Source organism: Cenococcum geophilum (assembly GCF_001692895.1).
Source record: "Cenococcum geophilum 1.58 unplaced genomic scaffold K441scaffold_3, whole genome shotgun sequence".
Taxonomy (NCBI): domain Eukaryota; kingdom Fungi; phylum Ascomycota; class Dothideomycetes; order Gloniales; family Gloniaceae; genus Cenococcum; species Cenococcum geophilum.
The window spans coordinates 5,524,425-5,542,151 of record NW_027137561.1 but is presented as its reverse complement, the minus strand read 5'-3'; the positions used below and the strand labels follow the sequence as shown (position 1 = coordinate 5,542,151).

General features: G+C 48.1%; 6 protein-coding genes across 6 annotated transcripts; 3 read left to right on the top strand and 3 right to left on the bottom strand.

Moving 5' to 3' along the window:
- The first annotated feature begins 537 nt into the window (after positions 1-537).
- On the top strand, positions 538-3,221 carry K441DRAFT_167376 (uncharacterized protein). Its single transcript, XM_067640295.1, has 4 exons — positions 538-764; positions 841-2,955; positions 3,001-3,065; positions 3,122-3,221. The coding sequence occupies exons 1-3, from the start codon at positions 695-697 to the stop codon at positions 3,033-3,035; spliced, it is 2,220 nt and encodes a 739-aa protein (XP_067509562.1). The 5' UTR covers positions 538-694; the 3' UTR covers positions 3,036-3,065; positions 3,122-3,221.
- A 2,044-nt stretch (positions 3,222-5,265) lies between these two features.
- K441DRAFT_692766 (uncharacterized protein) lies at positions 5,266-7,196 on the bottom strand (the record flags this gene model as incomplete). Its single annotated transcript, XM_067652590.1, has 2 exons — positions 5,266-7,061; positions 7,132-7,196. 2 exons carry the CDS (start codon positions 7,194-7,196, stop codon positions 5,561-5,563), a joined length of 1,566 nt encoding a protein of 521 aa, XP_067509561.1. The 3' UTR covers positions 5,266-5,560.
- Positions 7,197-8,362: 1,166 nt separating this feature from the next.
- K441DRAFT_167361 (uncharacterized protein) lies at positions 8,363-9,861 on the top strand. The gene is made up of 4 exons (XM_067640294.1): positions 8,363-8,454; positions 8,509-8,560; positions 8,622-8,761; positions 8,819-9,861. The coding sequence occupies exons 3-4, from the start codon at positions 8,646-8,648 to the stop codon at positions 9,705-9,707; spliced, it is 1,005 nt and encodes a 334-aa protein (XP_067509560.1). The 5' UTR covers positions 8,363-8,454; positions 8,509-8,560; positions 8,622-8,645; the 3' UTR covers positions 9,708-9,861.
- Positions 9,862-12,121: 2,260 nt separating this feature from the next.
- K441DRAFT_536935 (uncharacterized protein) lies at positions 12,122-12,725 on the bottom strand (the record flags this gene model as incomplete). The annotated part of the gene is made up of 2 exons (XM_067642444.1): positions 12,122-12,419; positions 12,577-12,725. The coding sequence occupies 2 exons, from the start codon at positions 12,723-12,725 to the stop codon at positions 12,122-12,124; spliced, it is 447 nt and encodes a 148-aa protein (XP_067509559.1).
- K441DRAFT_652437 (uncharacterized protein) lies at positions 12,703-12,975 on the bottom strand. The gene has a single exon (XM_067647365.1). It carries the CDS (start codon positions 12,963-12,965, stop codon positions 12,786-12,788), a length of 180 nt encoding a protein of 59 aa, XP_067509558.1. The 5' UTR covers positions 12,966-12,975; the 3' UTR covers positions 12,703-12,785.
- A 1,019-nt stretch (positions 12,976-13,994) lies between these two features.
- On the top strand, positions 13,995-16,389 carry K441DRAFT_167289 (uncharacterized protein). The gene has a single exon (XM_067640293.1). It carries the CDS (start codon positions 14,399-14,401, stop codon positions 16,163-16,165), a length of 1,767 nt encoding a protein of 588 aa, XP_067509557.1. The 5' UTR covers positions 13,995-14,398; the 3' UTR covers positions 16,166-16,389.
- The last annotated feature ends 1,338 nt before the right edge of the window (positions 16,390-17,727 follow it).

The window sequence follows — 17,727 nt, the reverse complement described above, 5'->3', positions numbered from 1 at the left end:
ATGTCAAATGTATTAGAACTAAGATTTGGTCTGAAAGACATACCTTAGCACTCCACCTTGCTGCTGTGTTTGTTTTGCCCAATGAATCACCCAGTGTCCTGCTTCGTGTCAGCCTTTCTGCGGTAATTTTGATTATTAGACCGGTCTTGTTACCGTTTTCGTTGGTGTATCGATAGTGATCTTGGTGGCCCGCCGACCAGGTCCAAGTGTCAGCCATTATTGCGAGAGCGAGACATATCTTGAGTAGCTTTTGATTTGCACCACGTCGACGCCATTATATATTTTCTGCCCGTCTCTCTGCTGCAGATGAGGCTCTGCTGCAGTTTACCAAGAGCCCTCGTTCAGTGCGGAGTAGAGCTGTCGGCGTGCAATCAATGTACTGACCACACCATAACATGCTTGCATAAAGCTAATAATATCGGTGCAGGGCCTGGGCTGATAGCGCGGGATGTCTAGCGGCAGCGCGGCGTCGGACCGCGAGCTAGCCTACCCGCTGCTTTAGGGGTTCAGCATACGAGACATCCCTGGCGCGTCTCACCCAGAAGCTTGCCTTGCAGAGCGATAACGATAATGGCTTTGCCTTATTTTAGAGGCATATTAATGTCTCGTCCTATATTTCCATACAGCCCGATTGAAGGACCCCCTTTTCCGAAACTCAGTATCTTGCTGATTTCAGTCATGTCCATACCTTCAAATGTCGGACAAGCAAACACAGAAAGAGCCGTGGCATGCTTCACTTCCAATCACCAAGCGCCTAATATGCGGTATGCACGAAGTGTTTAGTTGACCTTCCTTAGCTTATTCACCCCTGACAACGCACGGAGAACCTAACTTCTCCAGAGCTCCCTACTACCGTTCATTACCAACTCGACCCGAGCGACAGTTTAAGGGCAAATGTGCCTGTCGACATTCCCAAATCCCGTGGCAGCATAGAACACGAGCCTTACAGTGGAGTGACCGCTGGATATCCTGTGTGTTCTTCTATAGTTCCAATGACAACTCAACGCCCCAATGGTCCGGAGCAATTTCCCTCGACCGAGCCGGGCGAACCTCCAGTTCAAGAAAGTCCAGAGGCACCCCATCAGCTTCATAGCCTACGCTTTACCCGACACATGGAAAATGCTACAAAGGAACAAGAAGAGCTGGCGGAGCTACGTGAGAGGACACTGACTGAACGCATGAAACTAGAAAGAAAGAGGAAGCAGCTTCGTGAGATTCGGATGAAGGCTGGAGATATCGAGGCACAAATTATAACCCAGCTCCGGGAGGTTTTGGAGCAACACAACATTGAGTTTCCACCCAAGTTGTTGACTCTTTATAATGACGTCCAAGCTACTAGAGATCGTCTTGGGGGTCTGGAAGATGACTATAACCAGGCGGAATCCGAATACGGCACTTTGGAATGGACATGCAGTAATCGCGAAAGCAAGTTCTATCGAAAGTTTGGTGGTAGTGGTGGTTCGTCGGCTTCCTCCGAAACCTCAGAGTACCCAGTTTTACCAGACGGTCCAGAAGCCCAGTACTCGTCCGCACTCGGAGAACTCGAAATGTTGAAGGAGCAACTTAGCGAACTACAGCGTGAGCATGCTGAACAGCTCGAGGAAAAGAATAGACGTGAACTATATGGTCTCCCTATCTCTATACCGGATGCGTCGTTTCTCAAGGACTTTCCTCGGTGGGAAGAAGAGCTCCAACGTGGCATCAAGGCCGCAGAGTTTAAGGCTCAGCAACTCCGGGACGAGCTGAACCCTCATGAACAGCACAAAGGAAGTCGCAGGGCTTCAGACTCTTATCTTCCTACGCCCACCAACGTTTCTACTGTGCGGCACGTGATCAATATGCCTCAAAGTGAAAGCGCGTTGGCCAGCCTAGTCGAACAGTTTACGGACAAGAGAAAACGTATCAGTGATTGGATTCTGGAATCATTGAAGTGTTCACCCTTCGAAAGAGCTCGTCTTAAATCCCGCATTGGTATAGACGATTTGGATGACGATGCCTGGTGGGAGCTTGTTCTCCAGTATTGGAATCAAGACGAGCCTGAAGATGATTTCGCAGGCAAGGAGTTTCTCAGCCCGTCAGCTTCTCATGTGACTACGAAAGCCATGAATCCGTCTGCACCACTGAGTATGCACTTGCCCAGGGCCGGCAACCATGCAATTCTGGCCGGGTCCGCTTCAAATCAAGTCACGTCTGTAAGAGATGATGCTGGTCTGATGTTGCCCTTCAATGCCGAGCCCATTGCCCCAAGTCAATTGAGTCCCATTGAAGATCTTATAATCCCTGTTTCCACCCCAGTCCCGGAGAGAGTGCCAAATGTCCAAGAAAGCGCTATAATGCAGCCTCCTCCTATTCCTCCATTTGTGCGGTTTGGAAAACGAGAGATATTGGAAATTCCTTCCCTTAAGGACTACCCCGCCGGTCCGAAGATTGAAGTTCCGCAACCAGCAGAACCTAGCCCAACAAGAACAAATCTATCAACTACAACATCGAGTGCACCGGCTCCAGCTCAGCTCAGACATATTTTCAGAGACGGTAAAACAGGTACGAGATCCTCAAACATCCTAAGCCGTAACAGTCTTAATCAATCAACAATATTCGCAGCGGAGTCTCAATCTGGTTTGGTAGACCGTGGCGCACGGTCTGATCCGGGACGCAACAAGCAGACTAGTCTCAAGCAGTTATGGTTGATCCTAAAGCCAAATCCAATCATAACTGATGACGGGAAAAGTAACCAAGATGATCAATCACAAATTCAGCGATCAGACTCCCCAGAGAGCTATTTCGATAATCGTCATTTGCTTTCTATTCATCAACCCGACCGCAACGAACCTAGTCCTCCCCCAACTCGAGGCCCATCACCCCGGGAGAATGTAATATCTAAACCCATTGATCCATATCATTGCAGTCATCTATTCCTTATTTCAAATCATAAACGTTCACACAGTGAATCATCTAGTACGTGTGCTCTAATGCAGTGTATACATGCCGCTGATTGGCAAGAAACCAAAAAATTACTACAAAAAATTCGCTTGTGAACGACTGTGATCACATTATGAAACATCTGGGTAAGTAATTGTAATCTCTGCTTTATTATCTACAAAGCTGCTGACACTTTTCTTAGAGCTCCAAAACACCTATTAAAATGATCGTCATGCAGATGTGTGTTGGGGGAGCATGTAGCAACGTTCAGATTTTCAATAGGCGCTACTTGTCCGCAGGTCATCAGGACATACGAGGAAGACCGAGTCTCAGCGACGATCTGAAGGAGTTCGACCAACAAATCTAGGCCTACATTATGAGCATAGCTATCAGGCTACACAACCCGAGGCCTTCTCAGATATGAAATGAATTATGTCGGTCAGTAACTATTTTAGGCAAACTGGAGGCATTCCAGTTTCTCTGTTTGTAAAGATAGATCAAACGTCACTCAGCGTTGGGTGGCTCCGAACTCTTCCTTTTTCAAGCCGCAGAATAAGTCAACAACAAGAGCGAGCTTTGGTTCATCGATCCAAATCCACCTCGTATTAGATCCATGCAAAGCTATACCTCTCTAGGCAGGTATCTAGCTAATATAGGAAGACACTAGGCCTAAAGTGATTTGGACTAGAGTGGGTCTGAGGCTAAATCAACAAGACTACTGCTTGGTTATCCTGCTCCTTTCATGACCAACCATTTGTGACAACGCAATGACAACACACTTTAGGTATGGCCCCTACCAACCCCTACCCTCCCAGGTTTCAACATTGCTAATCTCTAACCGCTTCCAAGCTTGTTAACGTTTTGAGTTGAGGTAGCGGTATGGTCATGTCTCGCATCTGGCCACTTTGTGATTGTGGCTTCCTCAGCCTTGTTAGTTATCACAGCCAAGAATTCAGCTGCTAGCATGAAGGCAAATAGGGCGACATGCTGGACCACGAAATATATCGGTATTAGCCCGAGGATTCAACTATCCCTTATCGAATAATATGAGATGCAGGCTGGTTGCAGAAGCCAAGCTTGTTTTGCTGGAGTATCAAGGTCTTTCCAGCAAATACCTACGCTCAGTTTTATTGCATGATGATAGCGCCCATATCTCCAAACTCGCTGCTTCACGAGTCATTTCAATGAGCAATGCTGGTTGACCTCAACAGACATGAGTTGGGCTCCTACGCACAATCCCTCGACCAGAACAGGCTTCACCGCAACTTAGGTGACGATTTGTGCCTTGACTAGTCACCTTTTGAGGCTCTGTAGAGAGAATGGGGTGACTGCTGCAGCATCTGGACTAAGCTACCAGTAGAGGTTTACATGTGTCCTTCGATGCATAATTTACGCCCTGTATCCTTGGCCATCTAGGCAAACGCTGCAAGGTGTGACAGGTACATCCCGTCGGGCGGTTAGGCCACACAATCCTTACGGCATTTTCGAGAGCGAGTAAGGGCTGTTTCAAGGAGTAAGTTCCTACCTGTGCCTCAATACGACAGGATGCGAATTATAGCATACGGAGATGACGACGTAAGTAGCAGTCTTGGCTTGCTGAGCGGCCTCTCAAAGTCGAAGCTATCACCACATCTCTTTCACCAAGGAGCTCATGTCTGCTACCTGCTCTCTTCTTGCACGGCGATTAGGTGTTGCGATCAGAGTCTCGGCCGATTCTGCGACCTCCCTTAGAGGATGACTCGTGACCATATGCGGTCCGTGCACACGCTGCCTCGTGTGCCCCTTTGTTAGGCCACCCGACGGACCGGCCCCACCCGTTGAATGAACTGCTTGCGAAACCTCATCCCACGCTAATTAAGTTACCGGGTCAATCCTTGACAAGGCTAGCCCTGTGAAGTTGGCATTCCTTCACACGCTGGTTTGCGTCCTACCATTATCGATAAAAACTAGCCAATTAAATAAGGCTATACGTATTCTGCATGATCTTAGGACGCAAGCGTGTGAACCCTATTACCTATGACTCTGCCGCCATATGCCTGTGCCGAGAATAGAGGCACAGAAGGCGACCAGCTGAGGTTTCAGGCGAAATATCTCCAATAAGCACGTCCATTCATTTGCGCTTAGGGCAGGCTAAAAGGCGTTAGAGATAGCTGAAAATGCGGGGGCTGTGTTAAAAAGTGAGGCTGCAGGCGACCCCGCGATATCCCGTCGAAAAGAAACTGTTGAAGGTGCTGTAGCGACGGGCCTTAGGCTTGCACTAATTAGAAAAACCAAGCACATTAGCGATTCCATTCGTAGAAGCTGCCCACCCATCGACGTCAGAAGATTAGTCTAATGTTATATTGACGAGGATCGCGAACGTCGCGGAGTTCGGCCACGCGATCAATACTACAAAGGATAACGATGATAGGTTAACAGAAATTGGTATCAAGCTGGAACCGAAATAAGAGAGCAGCAAATCGCAGAATACGAACATTCAAGTGGATAGTTATACAAACTTGTAAGCACACTCTAACAGAAATCCCGGCCTGTCATCTCAGCTGAATGCGAACGCGCCACAAAAATAAAAAGGAAAATATTATTGGAGAAGACAATGGCGAGGCTGAAAATTGGAGAATGCTCAAAACCCAATGAGATAAGTCTATGCAATGCTGAACGCTGCGCGATGTCGTGTCTTGATTTCGGAGGCTTCGGGACGTGAGGTTGGTAAGCCTGGATCTGAGCGGATTGGCCGGAGTAACTTAAAACGGCTTCGATGTGATTCCAAAGTGCGGCGGAAGGCTTCCAATCCACCTATTGATGCCAACGAGTAGCGGCTAGAGATGGGAGGCTGTTGGCCAGGATTGCGAACCAGCTTTATCCAGGTGCGGGACTCGCAATCTGGCGCCTCATCATTTGGGTCAGGCATAGGTGTATCCAAATCGTTCCCATAGAGGATTTCCTTAAGCCATGTGTTAATGCGGTCACGAGTAGGAAGGATTCCAGAGAAAATGTGACCGGTTGGAGGTGAATTGCCATAGGGCCTCATAGGGTATGAAAGGTACTGTTGCACCGTTGCGTCTTCAATCTCCGGAGGTACTGTGAAAGGTTCTGAGTGAACTTCTGAGTTTGATAGAAAAATTTCATCGTCTGGATTGATGCCCTCCCTTAAACAAAGCTCCCTGAGATCTCGGACGTCGGTTTCTGCCTGGACGAGTTCCACTCGAATTTGATTCTCTTGTGGCCTATAACTCTCCAAAAATTCATCCTCTGGTAAGACAGCCTCGCCCTGGCTAAGAAGGGTTTCCCGGTTACGGAGCTCCTGCTGAAGCTCAAACTCGAAATCTTCTAAACGATCTTGGAGGATTTTAAGATCCCCCATCCTAGAATAAAGTTCTTGGAGGCACGGTGGAGTATTGTCATGTGTCGTTCCGTCACTCGAGGTTACGGTAATACCTTCGGAAGAAGTCTCGGTATATTCATAGCCAGTCTCATAATCCTTCAAACCAATTTCCTTATCCTGGTATAGCCTATCCTCCAGTTTCCCTAGCCGATATTCCAGAGCGCAAAGATGGTCCTCGAGGTCGCGGGTTTGCGATTCTTGCTGATTTAATTCTGCATTCGATTCCCGGATCTCCTGGTAGGTTTGTGCGAGCTCTGGTTGAGCATGCTCAAGATTGCCTTTCTCCACCGCGGGATCTAGTATACTCATGAACTTCCCCTGAACCTCTTGAGAATGCCGACGCAGTATTAGACATTTTGATCTTTGGTCTATGAGTTGAGCACGAAGAGCAAGCACCCTGTCTCTCAGCCGGGCGACACGTCTCTGGGCTGAAAAATAACTTCTTTTCAAATGAGGACTTCCAGGCATGATCTGATTTAGATTAGAATCATTTGAAGGAGTGGCAACATGTTGTTGAAGAGCGGAAAGTGAGCTTGAAAATTTAGTTGCATGCGGCTCAAGTAATTTGCCACCGTTGTAAATCTGATTTTGTTGAACTGCATCTTGTTTTTCTGAAGCGGCTGACGTGGAGTTTATGTCCGTGTTGCGAGGGGCTTTTGGCACGGATGGTATCGACCCACTCAAGCGATAGGACGATGAGGCATCCTCTTCTTGATAAGGCAGACATTCGGACGGTTTTGGATAAAGGGTGTGAAGCTGACTGGGTAATATAGGAGTTTGCCTTAGTAATTAGTTACTGTATGCTCACTATGGACATGCAGAAAACATACAGGATAGGAAAGGTGGCTCGATTGACTTCATCAGCATCGACCAACTGCTTTTCGTCATGGTCCATGGAGTTTCCTATAGGCTATGGTGGGAGTGCACGACGCTACAACGTGGACTACACATCAAGGAGAACATTGCAGGTTTTAGTGCTTGCCTGAATTGTATTCTAATGTACGCACGGACGGGCATGGAAGATGGCATGCAGCATTGACGCACACAGCCTGTGGTGGCTTGCAGGCCATGATACACAACGATGCATGGAATTCCGCGCATGGGGTTTACTCCGCGCGTAATCCAGAGCGGGTTTGCAGGGCGCCACCCCCATCAAATGGACAAATCCAAAACATAATGTGTACACTATTAAAGACTAGGCTCTCTAAAGAGCCGCATATTTTGTAGGTATAGCTGCGTGATTACAAAAGCAGAGTCATTCCTCATGGCGTGCTTGAGTCAGTCCAGCCGTAATGGCATCTGCCGAGTCGAATCCATGGATTTTCGATGATTGCTTCCAAGAATATTATTATTGGAATGCCTCAGAAAACTGTTATATCTATCAGTCTGGCCGAAAAACATACGTAAACCCTAAAAATGTGACTAGTGGAGGCAACTATCAAGAGTAAGCAGTTTCCCCTTGAGGAGGTCTCGTTTAGTAAGATAGCTGATAATGTAATCCCACTCAATTAGACAACCCCAAGATGAGACGATTCCACGGCTAGCGAAAAATGGACAGTCGGTTCCATTCGTGCCCACGACTCGTCCCCGCGAATCTAGTGGGGGCAGTAACCAGTATGAGGTTGTCAATGAAAGCTTTGCAGGTTTCACATTACAGGATAAACCCGGAACTGAAAATGAGCCCATTGAAGAAACAGACGCAGTTTCGCAGGAATCAGTAGACGATGAAGAGGCTGGGGAACAATCCTTACCGGCGCAAGCCGAATACCAGACTCTATCGCCCCAAGAAAACACTGGTCAAACCTACTCTTATCCAATCAATCGAGCATATCCAACTGCTGCCAGCTATTCGTACCCTCAAAGCAGCAATCAGCCAGCCACTACTCCGCTAGAACAAACCGTGTCATACACTCAGGGCTCTGGATTCAGTCGACATGGAGCACACTTCACCACTGCGCCTGTTACACAACCTAATTATCCAACTTATCCACTGATCGCATCCTCCTACCCCAAACCTACCTACGAGATTGTACCAGATAAGAAGGATGCTAGACGAGCAGGACAAAGTACACAGCCGAGTAACCCAAGGGAGGGACTTGCAGCACGCAAAAGATCAGGAGTGGCTTCCGAAAGCACGCAAGTACTAGATCCAAGTTAGTCCCTAAGTTCAAAGCGTTTTTTGTACTTCAAATGCTTACTAGTGATAGAATTCCAAGTTCAACGACCGGGTTATAATTTCTTCAAGATCGGAAAGGTAAAGTGAATAGTGAATAGTCAGACCTTATTCGCCATCAAGAGATGACCTGACAAGACCTTCTAGGTTTTCAAAGTAGCATGGCCTGAGATGGCTGGCGACCCGGACAAGATCACTACTACGATAGAGTGGCGCGGGGAAAAGATACACGTAAAAGTAAGATGGTTTGTCGTGATACGCGAAGGACATGACTGTTGCTCTTGCTTGTGAGCCTTAAACATCCTATCTGCTACAGAATTTCATAGCAAGACTAACTATTGTAGACCTATCCAAACACACGGAGGAAAAGGTGCTTCGAACAAAGTGAAAAGCCACCATGCGATCATTTATACTGGGAATGAAGTACCGCAACCACTAGGTACAGAGATGACTGACCCTCAGGATCGACTGCTTCGACCGATTCGAGTTACGTCTCACCAGAAATACGAAAAGCTCGACCCTCTGTCTCGTATAAATTTCTATAAGGTTTACAATATGGAGCACAATGTTAAGGTTTACGACTTCGGGAAGGTCCACAGAGATTCGGAGTTTTGGCTGCAATACCAATTTAAATCGGCTTGGAGTATCGATCCCAATCGCGCATTGCCCAGTTCGGCGAAACCTCCCTCACGCGGAGGGTCGCGAAGATCTTCAAGAAGCGCACATAATCCGATGTCAAGCAACACATCCGAGATTGCACTGTCTCCGGGGACAGGCCTACGGTCAGGCTACTCTTATATGCCGAAATCTGTCCCCTACGGCAGTCGGACACTTAACGCTCATGAATCGAGTCCACGTTCACGTTCGCATTCCCGGGCCCGACAACCTGGGACTTTATCGTTGGAGCAACAGGATACTCTACAGTATAGAGGGTCAGTGATGGCTTCGAACCCACTAGATCCTTACGGCTATCCCAGTACGCCGGCACCAAATCCGTATTCTCAGCCGCCTAATGTACAAGACGAAAGCGAAGAAGAGGAAGAGGAAGAGGAAGAAGTTGACGAAGAGCCAGAAGAAGACCAGAGCCGACAGCATTCAAGACACAGCAAGCGGATACCAGAAGCAGTAACCCAGGGCAGAGAAAGAACAAGGCCTAAATCCGGCAGAGCACACCCAGAGGTGAAAAAAAAAGGGGAGAGAAGACATAGTAGTTTCCTGGGGTTCAAAAAGTAGTTGATTGAGGTTCTAAAAATTTCCCTAAGTTTACATATACTCCTACCTAGGAGTAATATTGCTATGAAGCAATAAATATACGTCGCAACTATCGTGTTCAACGATTGGAAGCGGTTTACAGTCCCTCACTTCTGGGAGGGTTTACGTCTGAACAAAAGTTCTTGGTTGGGTTTCTGGCGCGGGCTTGAACATTCTCATATTGTCACTAGTTGTGTTCCTAGGGCTGAGATTCCAGACTGTTCTCTTTCTTTCCCATTAGGCCTAAATTAGCTAGCGCGATTATTCGGAATTGGAGGTCCGTGTCGGTTTTACTCGAACCAGACCTGAAATTGCTGATCGGTGAGGTACGCCTTATCAGCGATTTTATTCGACCAGGTATAATTCAGGCGTCCGAATGCCCTTACAATGCAGCCTGCTCCGACAGTTATTCATCGTCTCCTTCAATTAACTCAGGCGTTTCATTTCCTCCAACAATGTGGACAGAGCCTCATTATAAAGCTCGAGCCATGAGGAATCTAGCCGCGTTCGTTCACCGCAGAATAAATAATTAAGTGGCTTGACCAGTAGTGTCCCTCAAGAGCGTCAGAGATGCACTGGCTTCCTAAATGATCTCAGCCTCGTTACTTAGCCTAATGCACTCTCTCCAACCGATCGGTCGCCTAGTCGCCTGTCATTTTCTATCTGCAAAAGCCATTGGTATATGTCCTTAAAACAGCGCTGGCTTTTGGAGGCTTCGAGCGCCTGCCGCGCTTCCCCTTTTGTCGGGCCATATCCCGTTGAGTGGAACAGAATGCGACTATCCTATTCGCCAAGGAGAGCCTCAATACTCACCGATCACTCGAAAGATGACAATCCTTTAGGCACCAACTAGGCCGGTGCTACATGACTCTTCCGGGTCCCCACATAACTGCCTTGCGTAACATAAGCGCCACAGCCGCCCCCATCTCGGGAATTCCAGGTAATTCAAGAACCCGGAACTACCAAACGGTCTAATAAGTTTTGTTTCATTGATAACAGCTCATGTAATCGTTTTGATTAACATCGATATTTACATTCCTCAGGAAACCGGCGTTCGTAGAACGGCTATTTGCAAATGAACGCTGCAATATTGCTAATATGGAGTTGCTCTCCATAATGAGATTTTGGCTGGGTAAGGGAGTGTTCGGTTGCAATCTGAGGTTTTTTCAATCTGAGGTTGCTCCGTGCTTTCACCGGCGTCAACTAGTAGATATTTAGTGGCGCTTGATCTGGTAGTCATACTCGATCTGATCTGAGGCCGAGTGTTCGGTTGAGCGCTCCAGAAAGCCTCAGATGAGAATTAAAATTAGCGAAGTCTCTGCACATTAATCNCCACTCAGCCAGACGTCGCATAGGGCCTGCAGTTGCAGCAGCAATATCGTCGGTGGGGGTGGTGGGGNCATACTGGGTAGGGTGGACGGTCGGGCGCATGCATGAGCAGAGCTCCAGATTCAATCTGGAATCTGGANCTGNAACTGAGGGCTCCTTATTGATCTGACGCCAAGAGCTTCAGTTCAACTACTATATACGGTATGGCGTGCGAATTTGACGCGCTTGCCGATCTGGAGGAGCTTCAGATTGAAAAGTCGTCAGATACACCGAACACTCGCCTCCAGATCAGATTGGAGCTCCAGATCAATTCTGATCTGAAGGCTCCAGATCGCTTCTGAACCCCGAACCGAACACTTCCTAATACGTAGGGCTCTATACATCGATATACTTCTAGTATACACCTTAAAGACTTTGGCATCAAGATATCTCATCTAAGAAAACATGATTTGATGTCCTCGTGTGGACCTGACCAGACCCAAGTTCACCGGCAGTTAGAAGCAAGCTGTCGTGCATTAGCGGCCGTAGCGGGTCAACTCGGGACTCCAGCACGTGGAAAAGCTTAATCCCTGGTCCTGATATCAGCCAAAGCTCCCAATCCAATTCATCTACACAAGAAAGCGCACATAATGAATTACAAGCGCAAAGCTAATCTAATGTTTCGGGATGCACTTAAGCAGGCAGGATCGGAAGGTTCATAATTCATCAAGAAAGCAATCGGTACAGCTCTGCTATGAAAAAAATTCAACATGTTCGAAAAGTCCAAAAAGTCCAAAGAGGACGATTCCACGTCGTCGGCCAAGCTTCCAAATTAAGATCCTTCAAGAATTGCGCGACCGAAAATGAGAATCAAGTGCAGCAGGCTAGCCAGCTTGCGTATGGGTCAAGCAGGGCTAGTTGCTTACTTGAATGCAAGTAAAACAAACAGGGTAAGAGGACAATTTAAGGCTTCCGGCGATAACGTATGAGCCGGGTTGCTGAATCCGGGAATTCCGGCCTTTCAAGGCCAAAAAAAAAAAAAAACTCATTGTCTAAAGATCCTCTCGTCAAAATGCATAGGCCGCTAGTCAATGGGCAAGTTTCCAGTAGTTCTCCAGAAGATGGACATGCTCAGGGGCGATGGTCCCTATGCTCAATACCTTGACGTTATGCTCAACAGTATAAGTTTTGCCGAAGTTGATCCTTGAGCACACGTCAAGCGTCTCGTTTCCATCGGTAACTACTCTGAGAGCCTGCTTTGTTATGCCCTCTCCTTGCAGAAGAGATGGCGGAGGGTCGCGTTCGCCGCCTGTATAGATTATCGCGTGGTCTTCGACAAGAACACCAACTTTGGTAGCACCTTGACGCCTATAAGTCTGGACCGGTCTGGTTCCGTTAGCATATATGTCGAATCAATTAATATCTTTAATGATGGCATGCTTTCCAGCCCCAAAATGACTAACAAACGGGCAGTTTCGTCTTATAATGAAAAGACGAGACAAGGTAAAGGGAAGAAGAAGAATATGAAGACCCTATAACTTACACGCACTGGCTAAAAGCTCCTTTATTGCGAACCACGACAAATCTCCTAATCTCGGAGTAGGCAGTTTCGCTATATTTAACTACGCTAAAGTGAGTTGATCCTCGCGTACGGCCGGGGTTAACCCGTCCAGCAGGCTCTGTCCACAGCATCATAAAGACCTGTTTACCCGGATTGTAAGCTTAAGGTGTAAAATAAAGCCTTGAGAAAGTTTAAAAGCTAGCGCACGACACAAAAACATTACGCAAGGAATAAGTAAATGAGATATAGTACCCTGCCATGACAAAAGAAGTTTGCTTGGGATCGCAGGGAAACCCTCTTGTATCCTTCCAAACGTCAACGACAGTCCATAAAGACGTTAATTTAGAACCTACGGGGATCCAAAGCCTCATCCTCTTTTCCATCGATGCCCGTTCTTATGTGTCGGACTTTTTGCTGGTTGGGCGGCTGGGCCGGCGGAGAGACGGCTGGTTGGGCATAGCCGGAGTGGGGCAGTTGCTGGTGCGTGTAACGAGGAGATGTACTTGGAGACACTGGTTGCTGGCTCGTCCTATAGTTGGCGCTATAGCTGGTGCTATACTGCGTTTGAGCACTCTCAGCTGTCGAGTGAGAGTAACTGGGAGTTTGATGTTGCCGGGATTGCTGAGCTACAGCTGCTTGTTGTGACTGTGGGTTTCCTCTAGCATCCTCTTCATCCTCTTCGTCTTCTTCGTCTTCGTCTTCGTCTTCGTCTTCGTCTTCGTCTGCCTGGTTCACCTGAGGTGGGGCAACAGTTTGGGCGGCTGTGTTAGAGTACGGGGGACCTCTCTGAGGCTGGTCTTGCCCGGGAATTGAGCGAGGAGTACTGAGAAAAATGTAGCAGTCAGTCGAGGGTGGGTGCAACAAATAAGAAAAAAGAAAGAGCGTTGTGACATTACCAGGTTGCCTGAGAACACTGGAAACTCTACTGTCCCAAAAGCAGTTCTTTCGGTATAGAAGCTAACTGCCATAGTCGAGGGATCCCAGCATTATCATATCAACCTAGGGTTGCTACAGTCGCTGCAGTCAAAGAAAAAAAAATTAAGCTTGAGACTTACCTCGAGGCTTGAGTTTGCGCTGCAGAAGTGGGCGAGGTGGGGCCCGACCATTGATACTCAACAACCCCGTCTTCATTATGGCGCCAACAGTAGTGCCGCTGGTGTTCAGGCGACCAGACCCATGGTGAGTATCCTGAGGCCATTTTACATGCTGATTAGTAGGGCGCAGATCATCGGGAGAATCTTTTCTGAAGTGGCAGGATCGTTCTTTTAGGGCCGCCGAAGATTTGGCTTGGGCCAAAAACGAGCCTCAGGAGGGGTATGATTGTTTCGTAAGCGTGGCCAGCACATCAGTTTAATACGCCTATCGAAAAGATTCATTTGTCGATAGTGGTATTGGCAGAGCGGAGCGAGGTCTGGGCTTTAGTGCCAAAGCCATGTAAAAGCGGCGGGCGCTAATAGCCCGGCGTCAACACGACCTCCCGTCAGCCTAGGGATCCATCGCGTACAGGCTCGACGCATTCAAGAACAACACTGGTAACACGACCACCAGTGACGACTACAGTCTCTCACGAAATCAGTTCCTAGTCTTTACGGCCTCATGGCCCACAACTGATATTTCCCCCTTCGTTGTTTCGCTTTGACACGCGGGCACAACCCAGTCCTCCAAGGACTCGACACAAGGTCTAAACATGGGATGTATAATAAGTAGGAGCAAGTCTAGATGTCGACGCCCACCACTCCTATAGACGGAGTAAGCGATGTTGGTCACCGTCGCTTTCATTTGCTGAGTGATATCTCTCATCTAGATGGACATAGACGTCCAGTCGAACCGGCTCACGCAAAGCCGCCGAAATACCTATTCCTCTCCAAGCGGACAGCCAGCTGTGCCATACGCACTCTCACCAACTCAGACCTTGCCCACTTTGGTTTCTGGTGCGAGTCATATGCGTCCAGAATCTATGGGAGGTCTTCCAGCGATGGCTCCAACTTCTCCGACCTCACACACTGTGCCGGAAGCTTTAAAATTGGAGGAACATGTGGGAGCGGGTCCTGTCAAGGACACAGAGAGGGCTACTCCTTCCACATTTAAAATCATTCCTCCTCCGTCCGGGGATCCCCAATCCACCCCAACTGCTCCCCAAGATCTTGCCCCAGCACCGCCGCCTCCGCCGCCTCCCCCGCCGCCCCTACTCCCGCCACCACCTCATGGGCCATTACCCCTGGATATGTATTTTACAATCGATGGCACACAAATAACTCGATTGAATAAGAATGCAGAAAAGATATATCATCGCTTCGTAAATGACTTGGGAGGATTTGTCAGAATCCAAGAGGAGATCACGAGACTTCGTTTACAAGTTCAAGAACACAGAATAGCGTTACAGAGATACCGTAAGAACGTATCCGATTGCGACAGAGTCTTTTGGGATGAACTCCGTAAATCGTGGGCAGAAGGACTTGATTTCGATGACCCAAAGCTTGTAGAACTCTACGAGAGCTCCCAAGCAGCTCGTGACAAAGTTGGACCAACGGAAGATGATTACGAAAAGATGGAACTGAAATTGGGGAGCGAGGAATATTCTCTAACGAGGAAATTCGAGGATCTACAGCGAAGCTATCAACACTTCTTTAAGCTCCAAATGGGCTCGTCGACCCGGGCTCCGGGGTCTGAGATTTCTTATATAAATTCCGTAGGCGCCGATGAAGAAAGAGAGCCGAGGAACATCTCTAAGCTCCACGGGGCCAATCTTGGGGATGGGGTAAAGGTTGGAGGGCTTCCTACACGTGGAGTCATATCTCCAGTCCCAGCGCAACAAGAGGACAATGCTCCAGTTGATTCCTCCCTTTCTGCGTCAAAATCCCCTGTATTGGACAGGCGCAACAGCACTATTATCACAGCAGAGGATCGCGCAAAAATGTATGCAGAAGATGACAACTTTCTCCTGGAATCCACTTTCGGCGAGTCGAGATCACCGAAAATCTGGACCGAACCACAGGCTATGGCGGATAATCTCAGAGGTATTGGACTCCGACCTATTCCAGAGGGAAGAGAATCCGATGATTCTCCAGCGGATGTGTTCGAAGATAGCAAAAGCCTCTTATTGCTTGGGGATGATATCGATACTCGGTCAACCCTCAGCGACTACCTCCTGGAATTTGATAGCACCACTACACGTGTCAATCGGTGGCTACTACATAAACTTAGGGTTTCACCTTGGGAGGTTTTTGAACTGCGAAGAGAGGTGACTGCATCTTCAGGTATCGTGCCTTCTTGGGCGCAACTGGCTCTGCAACTGTGGGAGCAAGATTTAGATGAAATTGGTTCTGATTACAGAGAAACTTCGTCGGAGGGAGGGTCCTTAGATCAGTTAGTACCAAGTGCCACGCCACCTTATCCAAGACCTGGAAACTCCCGCAAAAGGCGAAAACGAGACTCTCGTTCACTTCATTCGATACCAATCAGGCCGCTTACTAAGCATGACCTCGATGATACGGTTATGAAATTCCGCGTTAGGGATGCCTCCGTTACAAACAGCGCACCACCGGAATCGCTAGAAAATTTCCCCCAATGAGCGGCCGACGCCCCTGCTTTCAATGACGATACAACAATCGGAGAAGATGCACTTGATAGCCAGCCTAAGGCACCGACTATTACGTACCAAGAGTATCGGTTAAATCCCAAGGCTCTTCGTTTACCCTCTATTTGCACCGAGATTCGTCTTCGCACGTTCACATCACTGACAACCTATTTCGTCCAATACACGCATCGGTGGATGATCCTGCATCACGAGCAACCCTTGCGCATATGTATGCATGCCTCGATCGCTGCTGCCTGAGTGGTCGACGTTGTACTGCTTCGATCTATCCCTATATTCACCATGCCCCGTTGGCACAGCAACTCGACTTATTCAAATTTTTTCAGGGTTTCATGTCACAATGCGAAGTGACATAGTATTTCCCAGCATCTCGAATTCATCCATCTTCCGTGCTTAAGCCAAGGACAGATCGTGTCCATAGCCCTTTATGCCGACAAGGCGGGGTGGAAATCACGTTCTAGTACAGCATCCAATATCTCGAATCTCTGTTCAATCCAATGGGAAGGCTGCCTCATCCACATCCGCAGCCATTTCATTGGCTTTGCCTCTTTGGCATGGTCTGCCAAGGATGGTCGAGCACACTTGGATGGCTTAAAACAGCGACAGACATGCATAAAACTGCAGGGATCTGTTGAATTTCATGTGACATATGGTCAGGCGGACAACACGGAAACCACCCCTCTATTTGAGCCTCAAGTCTTGCTCATCTATCACCTATGGCAGCACTACCTCGACTATCAAGTGCCCACTATGTTGACTGTGCCCCGTACTTCTGCGGAATACCTTCCACCTGGGCTCGGCAACGCTATCAAAGAATGACATCCGAGAATGACTCAGCACGGCAGCCACGAGAGCCTCTTTTAAACCCTATGAGCTGAGCCAACGCTCCCCGCCATAGTCGAGTCATATATGCGTCGCCAGCAATGCGCAGCACATGTACATGCACATGCCGCAGCTGCGGATGCCTCTTCGCGCAGTCCCAGGATCATGGACTGGGTGGCACCTTTCATCCCAACGAGTCAAATCATGAGGGTGGGCGTGCATCTTGATTGATCGGCGCCATCGTACGCGACATTTACTTTTTTCATTCCCGCTGCACCCCGCTGAAGTCGGTTTCACTTGGGCTTCCAGCTGAATGCAACTGCGGTTGACGTGCTGCAGAGGGGCCCTTGTAAAACTCACAAAGTCGATGCAGGGTTAACCGCGTCTCCCGTGGGGCTTTGGGGCACCACGTGGCTCCAGCGGCTATTTCAATTGTTTTCAATAACCATGTCATGAAGGGGAAACGTTTGTTTGGTATTGTACTGTCGAAGCTTTATTTCTTTACTCGGTATGCAATGTTAACGTTTTTGGGCGGTGCAATGCATTGTGTATCTTCATCGGCACTTTTTTGTAGATCATGGGCAATGTATTAGAAGATACACTTGGTTTTCTGCAAATACCCAATTCCTTTGTTAGGTGTAGTAGGCTGGCTTCTAAAAGTAATAATTGATTGCTTTTGTCTTTGCTACCCTATATGCAATTATGCTACTGGGTTT

Coding starts and splice junctions, on each gene's coding strand:
- K441DRAFT_167376 (XM_067640295.1), top strand. CDS start 695: ATGTCGGACAAGCAAACACAGAAAGAGCCGTGGCATGCTTCACTTCCA. Junction 765..840: donor CACCAAGCGCCTAATATGCG/GTATGCACGAAG, acceptor TAACTTCTCCAG/AGCTCCCTACTACCGTTCAT. Junction 2,956..3,000: donor TTCACACAGTGAATCATCTA/GTACGTGTGCTC, acceptor CTGATTGGCAAG/AAACCAAAAAATTACTACAA.
- K441DRAFT_167361 (XM_067640294.1), top strand. CDS start 8,646: ATGGCTGGCGACCCGGACAAGATCACTACTACGATAGAGTGGCGCGGG. Junction 8,762..8,818: donor CATGACTGTTGCTCTTGCTT/GTGAGCCTTAAA, acceptor TAACTATTGTAG/ACCTATCCAAACACACGGAG.
- K441DRAFT_652437 (XM_067647365.1), bottom strand. CDS start 12,965: ATGAGGCTTTGGATCCCCGTAGGTTCTAAATTAACGTCTTTATGGACT.
- K441DRAFT_167289 (XM_067640293.1), top strand. CDS start 14,399: ATGGACATAGACGTCCAGTCGAACCGGCTCACGCAAAGCCGCCGAAAT.